Source organism: Lathamus discolor, chromosome 15, assembly GCF_037157495.1.
Source record: "Lathamus discolor isolate bLatDis1 chromosome 15, bLatDis1.hap1, whole genome shotgun sequence".
Lineage (NCBI taxonomy): Eukaryota > Metazoa > Chordata > Aves > Psittaciformes > Psittacidae > Lathamus > Lathamus discolor.
The window spans coordinates 11,467,438-11,485,140 of NC_088898.1; the positions used below are offsets into that span (position 1 = coordinate 11,467,438).

The 17,703-nt window shown below is 62.0% G+C and overlaps 1 protein-coding gene across 6 annotated transcripts in view; it reads left to right on the plus strand.

Moving 5' to 3' along the window:
* The first annotated feature begins 2,106 nt into the window (after positions 1 to 2,106).
* Positions 2,107 to 17,703, plus strand: part of ABCA2 (ATP binding cassette subfamily A member 2) — a 32,257-nt gene continuing 16,660 nt past the window's right edge. For 2 of the 6 annotated variants that reach the window (XM_065696039.1, XM_065696037.1), the window contains exons 1-15: positions 9,549 to 10,887; positions 11,293 to 11,459; positions 11,688 to 11,815; positions 12,049 to 12,153; positions 12,592 to 12,771; positions 12,849 to 13,067; positions 13,641 to 13,969; positions 14,248 to 14,407; positions 14,598 to 14,726; positions 15,006 to 15,173; positions 15,484 to 15,580; positions 15,974 to 16,147; positions 16,230 to 16,332; positions 16,954 to 17,068; positions 17,416 to 17,606. In XM_065696039.1, the coding sequence (XP_065552111.1) occupies positions 10,823 to 10,887; positions 11,293 to 11,459; positions 11,688 to 11,815; positions 12,049 to 12,153; positions 12,592 to 12,771; positions 12,849 to 13,067; positions 13,641 to 13,969; positions 14,248 to 14,407; positions 14,598 to 14,726; positions 15,006 to 15,173; positions 15,484 to 15,580; positions 15,974 to 16,147; positions 16,230 to 16,332; positions 16,954 to 17,068; positions 17,416 to 17,606 (2,330 nt within the window). In that variant the 5' untranslated portion in view covers positions 9,549 to 10,822. Of the gene's footprint in view, positions 2,359 to 8,426; positions 8,521 to 9,546; positions 10,888 to 11,292; positions 11,460 to 11,687; positions 11,816 to 12,048; positions 12,154 to 12,591; positions 12,772 to 12,848; positions 13,068 to 13,640; positions 13,970 to 14,247; positions 14,408 to 14,597; positions 14,727 to 15,005; positions 15,174 to 15,483; positions 15,581 to 15,973; positions 16,148 to 16,229; positions 16,333 to 16,953; positions 17,069 to 17,415; positions 17,607 to 17,703 lie in introns of those variants that run through there. The other 4 variants (XM_065696040.1, XM_065696036.1, XR_010616204.1 and 1 more) reach the window with 4 other exon arrangements.

A 17,703-nucleotide genomic window follows, 5' to 3' on the forward strand; every position in this document is an offset into this window, starting at 1 on the left:
CCCAAACCCTGCTGGCTGCAGGCAGCATTCCTTACCAGCACCATCTCTGCTGCTGTCCCCTTCACCCCTGCACAGCCCCAGGGGCAAGGGTCACACGGGACAGGGCCATTCCCCTTCACAGAGGACAGCACCGGGGACACTGGGGGCAGCACTAGGGACATGCCCTGGGGGACGCTGGATGGGTGGCAGAGCAGGAGGGAGCTTTGGCACATGTAGCTATCACTGCTGGATGCTGCCCCAGGACACCTTGGCACAAGGGGCAATGTCCTGGGGGTTCCTTGCAGGCAGTGGGTGCAGACACCTGGACCCCTGCAGCACAGGGACGTGGCAGCATGGTGCTAGAGGCTGGGACTGCCTGCATGCTCTGAGCCAGGCTGGGAGCCAGGGCCAGCTCTGCCAGAAGCAGGGCACCTGGGGCCAGGCCATAGGACCATCAGGCAATGTGAGCACTGTGCAGGTGGGTGCTGCCATCTGCAGATGACACCACACAGATAGAGGAGCTTGGCCACCCCCCAGGGAGGTCCCCTGAGGGATGCTCAGAGCCCTAAGTCCATGGAAGAGATAGGCCACCAGTTCCCCAGGACTTCATGTCCCCAGGTCCATAGAGGAGATGGGTGACTGGGTCCTGGAGATATGCTGTCCCAGCATCCAGTCGCTTGGGTCTTGTCTCTTGCTGGCCCCTCACGGGGTTTCATGGTCATGCCAAGCAGAAGAGGAGCTGTGGAAGCTCATCAAGACCACCCAGGGGCAGGAGGAGGGAGCTGGGCAGGAGATCCAGGTCAGGGCTTTGAGCCCACATCACCCATAGCCCCCCCCACATGACCCTCTGCTCTGCTCCTCTCTGAACTGGGGACTCGCTCTGTTGCAGGGCAGGGCTTTTTGAGGTGCTCCTAGTGTGGGCTGGGGACAGCCTACATGCAATTCCTTGGGAGCAGCCAAGGGTGGACACATCCCTCCTTCCCCAGGGACTGAGTAACTCACTGCTGGAGCGGGGTGCATGGCTGGCCAGCCTTTTGGCTGACCCCCCCGGCCCAGGTCACCTCAACACCAGATCTCCCCAGCATTTCAAAGCTGGAGAAACACCAGGAAAACTCTGGGTCATGGCAGAGCAGCAGCTGCGGGTTGCAGGGCAGGTGGGAAGCACCCTGCACCCTGCCCGCACACCTGCGGTGCTGCCAGCAGCGGGGCATGGGGCTGAGCAGCGGGGTGCCTCTGACCACCCGCACCCCGGGCACCCCTGAGCACCCCACCCCGCACACCCCTCAGCCTCCCTTGCCCCAGGGCAAAGCTTCACCCGGAACTTCTTTGAATAACGGCTCTTTGTGGCAGCACAAGGGGAACTTTCGTCAGGGCCCGGGTGGCTACTGCTGAGTCCACCCCGAACCAGCCACCCCCAGCAGCATCACAGGCTGGGGCAGCCAAAGGAGTCGCCACAGCTCTGGCTGCTCTGGCCCTGACAGCAGTGCTGGGACGGAAAGGCGTAAGGAGAGAGGGAGAGAGAGGGGTAGAGAGAGGTGAGAAATGGGGAGAACCAGAGGAATGGAGAAAGGAGGGAGAGAAGAATGGAATGCTGAAAGGAAGGAAGGAAGGAAGCAAGCATGGATGGCTGGAAGGAAGGCAGAAAGGAAAGCTGGCCTGGTTCATCTGGGTGTGCACTTGCTGCAGGCAGGTTGGTCCCCTCCAAGGACACATGGGACGGGGTGGGCAGGGGCTGGGGCAGCTGGGCCGCGAGGGCCGGCAGGGTGCGGGGACAGCAGCACCACTCAAGCTTCCTGCAGTGCCCCCCCCCGCGCAGGTGCGTGCTGGAGGGACACAGCCGGGGCTCAGGGACACAAACACAGAGCTCTCCGCACCCCTGGCTCGGGGAGCAGCAGCTCCTGCAGGCAGAGTTTGCCCTCCCGCAGCAGGAGGACCCAGACCGCACCGGGCACAGCCTCGGGGCTCCGTGCTGCGGTCCCCGCGGCCCTCCAGGGACACGGTGCCCTGCCCTGCCCTGCGGTGCGGTGCCACGGCTCCCCGAGGCCCTGCCCCAGGCGGAGCGGCCGCTGCCCCGCTGCGCCTTTAAGGGGCGGTGGCGGGCGGGCGGGCGGCCCAGGCCAGGGGCGGTGCTGCGCAAGGCCGGGCCGGGGCTGAAGCGGGAGCTGTCACTGGGGTCTGTCCCGCTCCCTCCCTCCCCGCGCGCTGCGGACAAAGGCGGCGGCGGCCCGGCGGGGGATGGCGGTGTGCGGCGGGTGAGCGCGGAGCCGAGCGGGGCCGCCCCTGCGGCGGGGCCGGGCCGGGCCGGGCCGGGCCATGGGGTTCCTGCATCAACTCCATCTCCTGCTCTGGAAGAACGTGACGCTGAAGCGGCGCAGCCCGGTGAGCGCGGGGGGGGGGCCGGGACTCCGCTGCGGGCCTGAGCAGCTGCTGCGGCCGGGCGGGAGACAAGGCCCGGGGCGGGGTGTCCCCGCGGCCCCCGCGGCCCGGGCCGTGCTGACCGGGCCCTCTCTGCTCGCCGGGCGCTGCCGGCAGCCAGAGCCGTGGGCACCGCTGTGCGGAACCCCCGCAGCGGCGCCGGAACTACCCCGGCCCTGCAGCCCCGCGGTGGGCCCAGCCGCGGGGCAGCAACAGTTGGGCCTCTCCTGCCCCGCACCCTCCGAGGCCGCGGTCGGTGCCGTCCGATGTCCCGCATACCCCGTGCACAGGGAATCCTGTCCCCCGGGCCCCAGGGCCGACCTGCGGGTACGACAGGAGCTCTCCCCGAGCCCTCGCTCCCTCTGGGCTATAAATAGATCCTCTCCCCTATGTGGGTCAGAGCTGCCGGAGCGGCTCCCCCTCTGAGGACCGCGGGGGCCCGGCGGGCTCTGCCTCTCCCGGGTGGGACCGGCCTCGTAGCATGGCAGCTTCCACGTAGGAATCGGTGTAGGGGGTTCCGTAGGTGAATCGGTGTAACCGTGCCCTGGCTGCGCCTGTGCAGGGATTCCCTGCCAGAGCCAGTGAATGGGCAGAGGGGACCGTAGCCCCAGGGTCCCCGGCAGCGCTGGGCAGGGATGGAGGTGCTGTGGGGCAGGGATAGGGGTGCACTGGGCAGGGATGGGGGTGCTGGGGACAGGGATGCTGGGGGCGGGGATGAGAGTACTGAGGGGCAGGGGTAGGGATGCTGGGGGGGTTGGGGATGGGGGTGCTGGGGACAGGAATGGGGGTGCACTGGGCAGGGATGGGGGTGCTGGGCACTGAAGGAGCCAGTTATTTTTAGAGGTGGGGGAGGGTAGCGAGCTACTGTGGAGAGCGAGGCAGCTTCTCTTCCCCCTCCCAAATATCCTGCAGGCCTGATCCTGCTTTCGTTCGCCAGCAGCCTGTGGGCACCAGCCCTTGCACTGTCTTGGTGGCTGGAGCACCTAGGACCACCCTGAGCCAGGGGCAGGCAGGGCTAAGGCAGGTGCCTGCTCATGGGCTGCCCTTGTGCCCCCAAGATGCGTGATGGGGGTCACACTTTGGCTGAGTCATCCTTGCTTTGTACCCCATGCGGGCATGCTGAGGGGCTGCCCAGTGGCAGTGTGCCATGGATGCTGCCCGTGAGGCTGCGTGGCAGCACTGCTCTGCCCTGGCATGCACTGGCCGGGGCCTGGCTGATGTGGCTGGTGGCTGGGCACATCTTTTGGGGACCTGTTTCTCCCTGACACTCCCCAGCCCCGTGGGCAGTGTGGGGAGCAGCACAGGAGGCTGCAGTTGTAGGATGAGCCCAGACCCTGTCACTCCCACATGTGGGGACCTGCCCTGATTGCTGCTGGCAGAGTGGCAGGGGAGGGACCAGCCCCTCCTTACCCACCCAGTGATGCTGTAGATGGGGCATGTGTGTGCCAGAGCGTGGGGTGCCCCTGTGCTGCTGGTGCTCAGGGATGGATTTGGTGCAGCCCTTGGGCAGTCATGCCCCGTGTGTCATCTATTTCTTCATGCCCCTGCTGCCTGCAAGTCCCGACATCACCTCACACTCCCTGTCATCGTCCTGCCCGGTCCCAGGGAGTGCTGCCGTCTCCCAGCAGCCCAAGAGTGGAGCTGCTGGTGCTGGCCAGGGAAGAGCCCAGCCTGTGTTCTGCTCTCCTTGGCTGCCTCCCGCAGCACAGGTCTGCTCTGGCCCCATTCAGAGCTGGATGCTTTGCCCAGCTCCTTGTCCTGCTGCAGCAGGCAGAGGCTGGGAGCTTCGAGCAGGGAAGGGGTCAGCTTGAGCCCCCTCCCCTGCTGGGGAGTCACTCTGGGGGGCAGAGCTGGGGTTGCTGGGTTCTCCCAGTCTCACAGATGGAATATGGTGGGTGCCTTGTCTTACTGGTAGCTGCCTGTTGGCACAGCCCCATGCTGCTGGATGGGATGGGGAACAGGCACTGCATGTTTGGCTGAGGATGCTGGGTCTCAGGAGAGCTGGGGCCAGTGCTTTGCACTGCCCTGAGTGCTAGTGACTCTAGGGGGATGCCCATCATCCCTGGCCCCAGGGGCTCTGTGGGGAGCAGCGCTGTGGCAAGGCATAGTGATGGTTTTGGGTCAGACTTTGTGGGCACTTCTTGAGGGCTTGGGTGGTGTGGTTGAGGTTCAGCAGTGGTGGGTACAGGGACCAGGTGGCCTTCAAGAGAGGTGTGAGAAGTGTGCTCTGACCCACAGCACCATGTCACAGGGTTCAATGACCCCCTCTGTCACCAGAAGAGCTTGCCTGTAGCCTGGTGAGGTTGATGGCTGGGCACCTCAGCAAGGGTTCATGCTCAGCCTGAGGGATGGTTGGACTTGGTCTGGTGTGGCTGAGTGGTTCTGGCAGCCGCTCTGAGGTTTAGCTGTGATATGATTCTCTCCAGGGCAGGACTTCAGGCAGGAGCCCTGGGGTGGTGGGCTTTGAGCAGAACAGTGGAGGGAAGCCAGGGCTGTGGGTGCCCAAGGCAGCCCTGGCCAGTGCAGGCATTGCCTTGGCTCTGCTGGCACAGGGGCTGAGCTCAGCTGCTTGTATCCTAAGGGTGGGCTCCTCAATGACTTCTGGTAGCTGGTTTAAACCCCTGTTGGATGTAAAACTGACAGACAGCGTGACTGCTTCAGCCTGTACGGGGTTTGTGCCTTCTGCTCCTTGGCCAAGAGCCGGGAAAGCTCCCTCCACACAAAGGGGTTGTCCTGGGAGATCTGTCCCTTTCTCCCTGGTGTGTGGGAGTGGAGCTGTGGGACCTTGATACCTCCAAAGTAAGAAAGGCTGAACTTTGGAGTACTGGGGTTTACCGAGTGGCAGGGCCCTGCTGCCGGCGCCGGCTGGGGCGGGAGCCAGATCCATAGCAGGAGCTGATGGGGCCAGCACCACCTGCTCAGGGTGCTCTTTGCCCCCTTGCTGTTTGCAGCTGGCGATGGGGTGGGGAACCCAGAGAGTTGGCAGGGTGCTGCTGGCCCAGCAGCACTGGGCAGTGTCCCCTGGAACACCCGCTCACAGGCGGCTGTGGGGGCACTGGTTGCAGAGCGGTTGGTGGCCTCGGTGGCTGGGAGCAGGGTAGACATGAGCTGTCAGGGCTGCAGGGCTCCGCCTTGTTCCTGGCCCGCAGGGAGAGGCTGGGGTGGCTGGCACTGGCCTCCGCACTGCCACTGCCAGCACAGTCATGCCACTGCTCAGGACAGGCCTGTGCCAAGGAGGGTGTCCCTGTGCCGTGTGCCTGTGCCGAAGTGCTACCGTGTCCCCTGGCATGCTGGCACCCACAACACAGCACCGCAGGGCTGGCACCAGGGACAACCGTGCTTCGCTCTCTCTGGGATCCCAGCTCAGGAGAGATGTTGGCAAACCCCAGTGGGATTTTCCTCCTCTTCCAACTTCATAGAATCCTGGAATGGTTTGGGTTGGAAGGGACCTTAAAGCTCATCCAGTTCTAACCCCCTGTCATGGGCCCGGACACCTTCCACTAGAACAGCTTGCTCCAAGCCCCATCCTACCTGGCTGGGCAGACCCACACAGCTCAGCTGAGCCCCCACCCCAGGTGGGGGGCCCCAACCCCAGACACCTACTGGTCACCACCAGCCTGTGCACCTACCAGGGCTCCCCAGAGTGACCTGCCTGTGCCCTCACCAGTGGGGACAGTCAAGGCCTGGCTGCAGCTACCTCTGCTCCTGGTCACGCTTTTGCTCAGTGCAAGTTGTGCCCATCCATCTCCTGTCCCTCTGCCACAAGCTCCCAGCGAGGGCACAGGAATGAGGAAGGGAACATGTGAGAGAAGAGGACAGAGCACTCTGGTCAGTGCAGGGCACAGCCAGCTTCTAGCAGGCACTGGCCCTTTTCTTCTCCTTGTCCTGTTGCTCTCAGCTGCATGGATGCTGACTTTTCCCCTCTGCTTGCTTCCCCATACAATTCCAAAATGTCCCCTAGTGCCCTGCACCTGCAGGCAGGGACCCCCCCATCCCCAGGCTATGCCACTGTGGGGTGCTCCCTTGGGACAGCATCGCTGCCCATTGCTGCATGCCCGAGACTCTGCCCCACTGTGGGTGTGGAGCAGCCATGGTCCCACTGGGAAGCCCCTGCAGGTGACCAAAAGGGGCAGGATCAGCCCAAGAGGGTGTGGGCTGGGGAGCCCCACTCTGCCCCTCTGCCCATCCCTGTGTCAGCCCAGGCTGGTGGTGGGGACGCTGTGCCCTGGCTCTGGGGGGTGCAGTGGTGCAGGCAGGGTTGGGGACAGGGGATGCAGGAGATGAGCAAAAGGTCAATGACCCACGTAAAAAAGATAAATAACACGAGGCAGGTCCCTCCCGTCACCACCAAGGACCCAGCGGTCCCCAGGGGAGCCTGGTACGGCCTAGCGGGTTTGCGGGGACGGTCCCACAGGCGCCTGGGCACAGAGGCCCGATTGTGTCCCTGGTAAACAGGCAGGAGGTGGGTGCAGGCAGTGAGGGGCAGGGCCAGGGGCTGGCAGAGCAGCTCGGGGTGTCCCTTGTTCCCTCCCTTGTACTGGGGCAGCGACACTGGGGACCATGCCTTAGACTGGTGGTGCCAGAAAGATGGGGATCCCCTGGCACTGCTGCTGGGGCATCTACCCTCCCCATCGCCTCCAGCCTTTCTTTCCTCTGGTCTTCACCTCCCCCAAAATTAGCAGCTCTGGAAGTGGGGAGGGCAGCATGGGGGGCACCCGTGGATGCAGCCGTGTCCATCCCATAGCCCTGCCGACGCTGGTGCTCATGGGAGTGCCGCTGTCACATGCCAGTGGGGGCCTGAGTGTGGGGGTGCCTCAGGGATGCTGGGAATTTCTGCCAGAGTGTTTGCAGCCCCTGGCTGAGGGCAGTGTGGAGGTGACGCTGCTGGGGACAGGGGAGCCTGACCCTGCCATCAGCTACATCCTTTCAGGCAGGTGCTGTGAGGTTAAAGCTGTCTCTTCCCAGCCCACTGCATCGTTCTGGTACCTGGACACTGTGGGTAACTGGGCTGGTACAGGAGCTGGTGGTTGGTGCCCAGGGGAGGTAGGGCCTGTTCTGTTTGTGGTGGCAGCAGGTTCCAGGGTCTCAGTACCAGCCCGGCATCAGATCTGGCCATGGGGCAAGCTGAGGTTGGCTCACCTCACTCCGTGCCTCAGTTTCTCCTGTCAGCAGCAAGGGCAATGTGACTGTGACGTGGCCTGGGCACTCCCAGTGCAATTCAGCAGTGGATGCCCATCTCCAGGGCCTTTGGGCACGGAGCCCAGCCTGCACTGCCTGCGCGATCAGGGTCAGGGATTCTTGGGGATTTGCTGTGGTTATCTGTATGCTGCTGGAGGAAATCCCATGCAGCTGTAGCTTTCTGGGAGGGCCCAGAGGGGGTGCCTGGACCCCCAGCGCTGCCCCCCTTCTGCATCTGGAGCCAGTGCCAGGGTCTGGCCAAACCGAACCTTGTCATGGCGCAGTTGGGGTCTGTCCCCTACACAGTCCCCGGTGGGACATGTCAGTGGCACGGGTGGCAGGGGGACATCATGGCAGGCAAGTACTGACTGCGAGGGCACTGCCAGGATGAGGGCCTACTGCTCTTTGCCAGCCATAAAGACTTGAGGTCATCTTCCCATGGCAGCCCCGGCTGTGGAGGCTTGCTGGGGTTGGGCTTGAGCCCCAGCATACTGTTCATATTGATGGAGTAGGTATCCCGCTGTGATACCCTCTCCTGTCCTGAGGTGCCCCTGGGCAGGATGGAGCAGGCAGGGTGCAGGCAGGGGCAAGCAGGAAATCCCGGGGTGCCTAGGGACCCTTTTATCTCTTCCTGAGCTGTGACAGTGACAACAGCCACCTGCAAGATGTGGACATGGTGCTTCCCTGTGCGGGCATCCCAGGGCCCTCCATCCTGTCCATGCTCCTTCTTGGCAGCTGGGTTCTGTCTTCAAGCATCATGATCCCTCTGCTTTGTGTCATCCAGGGGAATTGTAACTGGATGGTCTTTAATGTCCCTTCCAACTGAAACCATTCTGTGATTCTGTGTTCCCCAGTGGGTGCTGACCTTTGAGATCTTCATCCCCCTGGTGCTCTTCTTCATCCTCCTGGGGTTGCGGCAGAAGAAGCCAACCATCCCTGTGAAGGAAGGTGGGTGCCAGCAGAGTGGTGCTCAGCGCACTCATACTTGGGGCCACCCTGAGGTTCTGGGGAGCTGCTTCAGCCCCCCAGGGACAGCCTGGGGATGGGGAAGGACACGCAACAGCTGGTGGGACCCAGATGGGTCTTCTGCAGGACACATTGCTGGGCAGGGGCTGCAGCTGAGGGCTGGTGGTGCAGATGCAGGGGGGTTGGAAAGCCAGAAGCATCCTATCTGTGGGTACCACCCTGCGGGTGCCAGCACCAAACAAGGCTACCATCAACAGGGGTGTTTGGGGGGGTAGAGGGGAAGTTGGAGCTGGATGGTGGTGGGACAGCTGCAGTACCCCTGAGCGCTCAAGGAGTGGTGGGGTGGTGCTGGGAAGGGTTCCCAGCTCCTCACGGTGCTGGGGCGAGGAATGCCCTGCATGGAGCCCTGTGCCTAGCTGGGGCACTCTGGGGCACTCACAAGGATGGGACCAGAGATGTGTGCTCCTGGAGGTGTGCACCCGGAGCTCTGGCTGGGCTGTGCCTTCTGGTGCCTGTGGGCTGTTGACTTGCCAGGGCTCCATGGGCCATCAAGAAACCCTGTGGGATGCCCACCCTGGCAGGTGCCATTGCACTAGTGGCCTGGTGGGGCCAGTGGGAGCTGCTATGGTGGTGACCCAACATAACACTGGTCCAAGCCTGTGTTTCAGTGCAGCCGGCGAGGGAGAGCCCAGGCCGACCACGGGTCTGGCTGCAGGCAGTGGCAGGTGCTGTCCTGCCCCTGCCCGACACTGACGTGTGCTCTGTTGTGTGCTGGTTTGGGGTCGGTTTTTCTTTCTTTTTGCTCACGTTTTCTTTTTCTTTCCTACCATCTCCCCTGCCTGCCTGCCCTCCATGTCTCTACTGCATGCGCCAGTCTGTAAGTTGGTGGGGCGGGTGGGTGCCTCCCCCCCTTCCCTGCCTCTGCCAGCCACATATTCTGGGGAGAAAGAACCTAGTTTGGATCAACTCACTCTGGCCTAATCCACACCTCTGTAACCTCATCGCCTTCCTCTGTGGCTGGTGAAGATGAGCTTGGGCATTGGGGGCTGCCCAGGCATTACTGGCCCTTGGTGGTGTCCCCACCAGGCTGGTGGTGCCAGGTTCTCCCATGCTAAGGCTGCTGGTGGCGATGTCGCCAGTCTCCTTGCCTGCAGAGACCTCTCCAGGCCAGGTGGAGGCTTGTCCTACCCTGTTTTCTTGCCTCCCTTCTGGGGCAGACCCTGCTGGGTGCTGGCACCCATGTCATAGCCTGTGGTCACCTAAGTCTTCCCTAGGCTGGTCCCCAAGAGGCTGGAGTTGGCTTCCACCCCTGCACCACCACCATCCCTGTTCTGGTGCCTTGCAGCTGGGACATGGCACTACCAGGAGCCTGGAGGCCAGCAACATACCATCTGTGCGCTGGCTTTGTCACCAAAGTGTGGCATGGCCACTAACTATCTGTGCTGCCACCCCAGCAGGCTGCTGGCCCTGTTCCTGCCAGAAGCCCATCTTCACCAGCCCCTAACCGCCACAGCTGTGCTAACAGCACTGACCTGCCTCTTAACCATGGGGCCACCGGCCGGGGTGCAAGAGCAGGGCCCCTGCCCCATACTGCCCAGTAACAACCTCTGGTCCCCCTTGGACAGGACCCTCCTGGGCTTACCCTCCATGGAACGACCCCAGCAGGGATGATGGCTTGGCACTAGTGGAGGGGGGAAGGTTTGCTGTCCCCTTGCTGCTTGTCATTTCGTCTGTCTCTTCCCACTGTGTCTCCATGTCCACACATCTCCAGCAGTCGGATGGGGGGAGGCCGGGTGCTCTCAGGGCTGTGGGTGATAACTCTTCTGTTCCTTGTCATGTTCTTCCTTCTTTTCCTCTGGAGACCTGGTGGTGCCTCGGAGGTTACTAACAAGGGGCCAAGAGGCCGGGGGAGGTTGACAGCCATCTTGGGGCAAGCAGCAGAACCAGCATTGTCCTGGGGCAGCAGGGACCTGCCACGAGGGGGGAGTGAGTAGGGGCAGGAGCCATGGTCCAAGAGCTGCCCACAGCCCCAGGGCCAGCCTTGTGGGAATGCTGCAGCCTTGTGACCTTGACCGTCAACCTCCCGCGGGGCTCGCAGCGCCCAGCTCCTCTTTGAACTGAGTGTCTGTCTCTCTGGTGGCCCCTTGCTTCCCCTCTGCCTCCTCCCTGCCTCCCTACCTCTCTTCCTGCCCTGGCCGCACCTTTCCTGGCCTCTTCTGCACTCTTGCTGGCTCCAGCTTTCTACACGGCGGCACCGCTCACCTCGGCCGGGATCCTGCCCGTCATGCAGTCCCTGTGCCCCGATGGCCAGCGTGATGAGTTCGGCTTCCTGCAGTATTCCAACTCCACGTGAGTCGTGCCCTCGCTGTGCCTCCTCCTCCCCCTGGCACTCTCCTGCACACAGCCTGTCCCCTCCCACGCTGGCACTGCCCCACTACAGGCGAGCCACAAGTCTGTGTCCCCCATAGTGTTTGGGTGCAGAGCACCATGTCCCTGGGCTGCAGGGGACACCTCAGCCTGTTCCCCTCTGGGCTCCTGGGTGCCTGGTGCTGGGAGGAGGATGGTGGCCCCTGGGGACACCTCTGAGCTCTGCTTTGTGCCCCTGCCATGGTGGATTTGGTGAGGGCAGCTCCACAGCAGCGGTGCCTGTGGCAGGCAGCACTGCTGCCCTGTGCACCCTAGGGGCTCTGTGGCAGTTATTCCCATACCCTCTGTCCCTGTCCCTGAAGCTGCAGTGGTGCTGGGCTCTTGCAGGGTGACACAGCTGCTGGAGCACCTCAGTGAAGCAGTGGAGCAGAGCAGCCTCTTCGACCCAGAGCACCCGGGGCTGGAGGAGGAGCTGGAGTCACTGCGCAGACATTTGGAAGCTCTCAGCAGCAGTGAGCCCAGCTCCATGGAGACCCACTTCAGCAACCCAGCAGGTAGGCTGTGTCGTGCCTGCCCCTCACTGCCTGTGCGGGCAGGGATGGAGATGCCCATCCACCAGGCAACCAGCAATGTGATGGCATGTGGGCAGTGCCTCATTGCAGGGCACATATCAGTGTGTCACACAGGGCCAGCTGTGATGTGTCCCCAGATAGGACTGTGCTATGTCCCTGATGCTGGGGGGCTGCTCTGACTGCCCTGTCCTGCTCCTTGTTCCTTGACAGGATCCAGCTTCACGCTGGCATGGGCAGCCAAGGACCGGGGCGAGCTGCACCGCTTCCTGACACAGAACCTGTCCCTGCCCAACAGCACAGCTGAGCTGCTCCTGGGCTCCAGCGTTGATCTGCGGGAGGTGGGTGACAATCTGTGGGAGGTGGTGACTGCCCAGCAGGGCTCTGCACTGCCCCAGCCAACGGGCATGTCCTGACCCAGACAGCTCTGACCACCAGATCTGCAGGGTGGGAGTCCAAGGGCACTCAGCAGGACTTGTCCTGTGCTGCCACCCCACCATGCCAGGGCATGGCTGGGCAGGTGGGTGCCTGTGCTCCTGCATGCTCGGCAGCCCTGCTCCCACCCCTGGTGCAGGTCTATCGCCTGTTTTTTGGTTCCTTTCCTTTGGTATCTGATGAGACCTGGGAGCGAGACCTGTGGGATGGGTTTGGTGCCAGTGAGAAGATGACACGTCTGGAGGTGAGGAGCAGTGCCATGCATGGAGGATGTGGTGGGGTAGAGCTCATCCTCCATGTCCCACCACAGTGCAATCTGGGGGTGTCTATCCCAGCAAGTGGGATGTGATGAGACTCTGGTGGCCAGAGGAGCTGCAGGGATGGCTGAGTCCTGTCCTGATGCTGCCACTGGTTCCCCAGTGCTTTGAGATACATCAGTGCCTGTGCCTCAGTTTCCCATTGCAGTGAGAATGGGATGGTGAATGTGGAGGGAGTGAGGCAGATTGTTCCCTCTTGGCTAGGGTGCAGAGGACCCATGCTCCCCCCATCTGCATATGCCTCTTTCTTCCGCTCTCTGTGGAGACTGTGGACATGGGTGCTGTAGGGCTGTTCCTTTGTGCCTCGGGAGGACACCTGGAGGGGGACCCCAGGGACCCCTCCCCACCAGCCACTCTTATTGCAGCAGAGTCTGCCAGGTGGCTGGAGAAGCCTGCAGGAGGGGCTGGTGCACAGGGCACTGCGGGACCCAGCCGCAGCTGCACGACGCCCAGCACTGCTGCGCCTGCTCTCCCGGGCCCTGGGCCTTGCCACACTGGCACCCGCTGCCTCCAATAGTCCCCAGGCCCTCGTCACAGAGATGGAGGTGAGCAGCTCGTGGGGCGGGCGCTGTGCCAGGGCCCTGAAGCCTGCGCAGTGCCCACATGGCTCCGTGTTCCGCAGGGTGTCCTCTTCACGGGGCCGGTGCTGGAGCAGCTGACGTGTGAGCGGAGCCCTGCAGGGCTGCGGCGCCTCCTGCGCGTGGGCCCAGCGCAGCAGCCGGTGCTGCAGGCGTACCGCATGCTGGCCTGCAACGGCAGCCGTGCTGCCCGCCGCGACCGCTTCACCCAGCTCGCAGCTGAGCTGCGGGACCAGCTGGACACCCCCAGGATCGTCAGCAGGGTGAGCATGGGGCTGTGGGACGTGCTTCCTGACAGCTGCAGGGTGGGTTGTGACCGGGATATGGCCTGGGCTGGGTTTATCTCCTCACCAGGGATGTGTGGTGACGGAGGGGCTCTGTTACATGGCTCAGTCCCTCCTTATCACCCCTTTACTCCACATGGGCACCCACTGCCCAGTCCCACAGCAGGACCCCAGGTGATTCCCCTCCTGGCACATGCTCATATGCTGCCCAATGGATGGGGTTGGGTGTCCCCAGCATTCTCCAAGCATGTCCCTGCAGGGTCCTCTCCTATGGACTGGCAGTGTCCCTGGTGGCACAGCTCCCCAGGGCTGCCTCTGAGGTCCCTCTCCTTGTCCCACCTGACATGTCCTTTGTGGCCACCCCTCCTGCCTGAGAGACATCTGTCCCCAGCAAGACCATGCCAGCATTTGCCTGCACTCCTGCTGTCTGATAACCATGGGTACATGGCACTGAGTGTGGGGCCGCAGTTCGATTTCAAAATCAAGAAGTGGGAAGTGCTACTGCTTGGGACTCCCCATGTCACCCAGCCATGGGTCACCACTTTCCTGCAGCTGAAGCTGGATGAGGTGAACAGCACGGTTGCCCAGCACCGTCTCCATGCCCTCCTCGAGGACCTGGCGGAGATGGAGAAGGTTCTCCGTGACATGAACATCCTCTCGGCACTGGCCAAGCTATTGCCCAGGGGAGCCTGTGCCACCAAAGTCCCACCACCCACTGCCAACAGCACTGGCTGGGGCAGTGCTAATGCCACAGCCAGCAACACCACAGTGGAGGAGGGTGCTGAGGGGAGCCCGGCTGGGGGTGAGAACCCCCAGGGACAGTTCTCGGCATTTGTGCAGCTCTGGGCTGGGCTGCAGCCCATCCTCTGTGGCAACAACCGGTACGAACCCTGGGGGATGGAGCAGCTGGATCCAGGTGCTTTCTGACCGGGACAGGGGTGTGGGAGCGTGGTCGAGGGCCCCAGTCACCCCTTGATTAGCACATGGGAGATGGATGCTGCACTGCATCCTTGTGTGGTGCCCAGGGGAAGCTCCCTGTGCTGGGCAGCACTGCGCTGGCATGGGATTGAGTGGGGTGTCCCCTCACAGGTAGGGGTGGGAGCTGCCTGCAGTAAGGGGTGCTGGGGAGCGGCATTGGCAGCCTGAGCCCCTTTTGCAGGACAATTGAGCCTGAGGCGCTGAAGCAGGGCAACATGAGCTCACTGGGCTTCACCAGCAAGGAGCAGCGGAACCTGGGCCTCCTCGTGCACCTGATGACCAGCAACCCCAAAATCCTGTATGCGCCTGTGGGCACCGAAGTGGATAAGGTCATCCTGAAGGTGAGGGTGCAGAGGCCAGGGCTTCTGTCCTTCCTTTCCCAACAGCCCCTCATGTGCCCAAGCAGGCTTAGTGGGGTCAGAAACAGGCAGCTGCCTTGGCCCTTGGAGCAGCTGCCTCCATGCTGCTGGTCATCCCAGAAAGCAGGGGACCTCCTGCCTGCTCCCAGTGTGTGACCTTCCTCCCTTCCAGGCCAACGAGACTTTTGCCTTTGTGGGCAACGTCACCCACTATGCCAAAGCATGGCTGAACATCTCCCCTGAGATCCGTGCCTACTTGGAGGAGGGCAGGCTGCAGAGGCGCATCCGCTGGCTCCAGCAGGTAGGATGGGTACTGAGCCAGCCTGGGCCTGGGAATTGGGTGGGAATGGGGTGTCCTGCCCCAAGGCATCTCATAGCTTCTTCATGTGAAGCTCTTGGGTGGTCTTGGGTGCCCGCCCTGCTCTTGTGAGGACCAGGCTGATTTCCTGGTGGATGCTGGGGTGGACGCTGCTTTCCCCCATTCCCAGGAGTGTTAGGTCCTGCCTGTGCCCATAGGAAGGACAAGGGCACTGAGAGGCAGGGTTTGTCCCAATGTTTCCCTCTTGTGTCTCTGTCCCAGTTCACTGCTGACCTACACAAGCACCCAGAGATCCTGAATGTCTCTGACAGTGATGTTCTCCACAACTTCCTCAACGGCAACTTCTCCCTGCCCAATGCCAGCGTCCTGCTCCAGCAGCTGGACACCATCGACAATGCTGCCTGTGGCTGGGTCCACTTCATGGCCAAGGTGAGGTTGTGCCCTGTGGGAACACGGGTGCCAGAGCAGCACCCACTGCCAGCAGCCGTACTCTGTGGGGCTGAAGAGGGTTAGGTCTGCTCAGACTATCTTAAAGCCATGGGACAAGAGCCGTGGAGGAGACAGTGGCTTCAGTAGTGCCATGTGCCTTAGGATAGATGCAAGTGGTGGAGGTGCCCGTTCACCAATTGGTTCAGGGGCTCATGGAGTGGCTGCGGGTGCACATGCTGCACTTTCTCCAAGGGTCCAATTGCTAGACCATCAGGAGCAGTGGGTTCTCACCAGCCTTTCCCTCCGCTAGGTCAGCGTGGACATCTTCAAAGGCTTCCCAGATGAGGAGAGCATCGTCAACTACACACTGAACCAGGCCTACCAGGACAATGTCACAGTCTTTGCCAGTATGTCCCCAGGAACCAGCCCCTTCATAGGGGTCCCTGAAGCTACGTCCTTCTCCAGCTGTGCTATGAGCTGGGGCCACTGGGTCTGGGACATGCTGCCTTGGTGCATGCATTGGGTGGATGAGCAGACCTAGCATCTCACAGTACCCATCCTCTGCCCTGGCTGAGCCCTGCTGGGTGCAGCACCCTGCTGCTGTCTTTGGTTTCCCACTGCCACTGCTTGCTGCCTGCGTGCCCTTTTAACCAGGCCAGGACCATGCCCACCCCACCTAACCCATGGCAGCCCTTGTGGTGCCCTTGCCTGGGACACGCTGAACCTCTGCATGTCGCTGCCTATGACTGCAATGGCTGTGTCTTGTGGTACCAGTGGGCTCCCTGCCTCTCCCACTGCAGGTGTCATCTTCCAGACCAACAGGGATGGGTCACTGCCTCCCCACGTCATGTACAAGATCCGGCAGAACTCCAGCTTCACGGAGAAGACCAACGAGATCCGGCGGGCATACTGGCGGCCTGGCCCCAATACTGGTGGCCGCTTCTACTTCCTCTATGGCTTCGTCTGGATCCAGGGTGAGTGCCTGTTCCCTGCCACGGCTGCCTGCCGCCCCTGCCTGTGCTGCCTGGTCAGCTCAGCCTCTGCTCCTCCTCTCAGACATGATGGAGCGTGCCCTCATCAACACATTTGTTGGCCACGACGTGGTGGAGCCTGGCAACTACGTGCAGATGTTCCCGTACCCATGTTACACCCGGGACGAGTGAGTAGCACCCATGCGAGCAGGGGCATGACCTTCCCTCTTCTCCTTTGCAGGCCAGGACACCTCAGCTGGGAGAAAGGGAGAAATCTGGGGGCCTGTGGGAGGTTGGTGACATTGGGAATGATGAGCAACCAGTTAAACACTGTTCCTTGGACCACCAGGCTAGGCAAGCAGGGAAGGGACTTTATGCCCATTTAGTGGGTGAAGTGAGGAACTCATGGCTGTGGGGTGTCTTGGAGGCTGAAAGTCTTGGGAGAAAAAGAGGAGTGCAGTAAATGGATAGCACATGGATCTGTTGGTGGTTATTGAACACAGTGGTCTGGAGAAAGTACCTGGAGAAGTCCCAGATGCACCAACCTTCCAGGGCAGAACGGTGGATAGTGTCTTGTCTACACGACGGTACGCAGGGTGCTGGGCTGATGCCTGCCAGTACCTGAGAGCCAGGACACTAGATTGTCCTATGGGCTCATTGGAGAACCTCTTTCAGGGTACTGAGGAGCAGCTGGACTGGAGGGCTGGTTGTCCCCGAGCAGTGGGAGAGCCCCTCTTCTGCCCTGTGCCTGGGGTCTCCCCAAGTCTCTGTAGTGCCACCGTCCAGCTCTCCCCTCTCTACCCCAACAGCTTCCTCTTCGTCATTGAGCACATGATGCCCTTGTGCATGGTGATCTCCTGGGTCTACTCAGTGGCCATGATGATCCAGCACATTGTGACAGAGAAGGAACATCGCCTGAAAGAGGTAGGGATGGTGAGAGAGATCCCTGGGGAAAAGCTGGCATCTCTGAGCTCTGCGTCCTGTGCTGTCCCTGGGCACCTTCCCCATTCTCTGGGGTGCGTGAGCTGGGGCGGGCTCAGATCTCACATCACTGGGCTGAGCTGGTCCTTCAAAGTGTTCCCAGCATGAGCCCTGCCCAGTCCTGGAGGGAGCTGATCCCATTGACACCCTGGCACAGGGTGCTGTGTCCTGCCCATTCTCCAGCCCCCAGGGACTCCTCAATGCTGCTCGTTCCTCCCAGCCCCATCGAGTGAGGCAGCTGGGGTGCGCAGGGTAGGGGACAGTACCACTGAGCATTTTTGGCCCTGCAGGTGATGAAGATGATGGGTTTGAACAACGCAGTGCATTGGGTGGCTTGGTTCATCACGGGCTTCGTCCAGCTCTCCATCTCGGTCACGGCGCTTACGGCCATCCTGAAGTATGGCAAGGTCCTGATGCACAGTGATGTCCTCATCATCTGGCTTTTTCTTGCCATCTATGCAGTGGCCACTATCATGTTCTGGTGAGTGCCTGGTCCGCTCTGTGGGGTGAGGAGGTGTGGGCAGTGCTGGGGTCCTTGTGCCATAGGGCTGATTTATCACCTCAAAGCTGCCAAAATC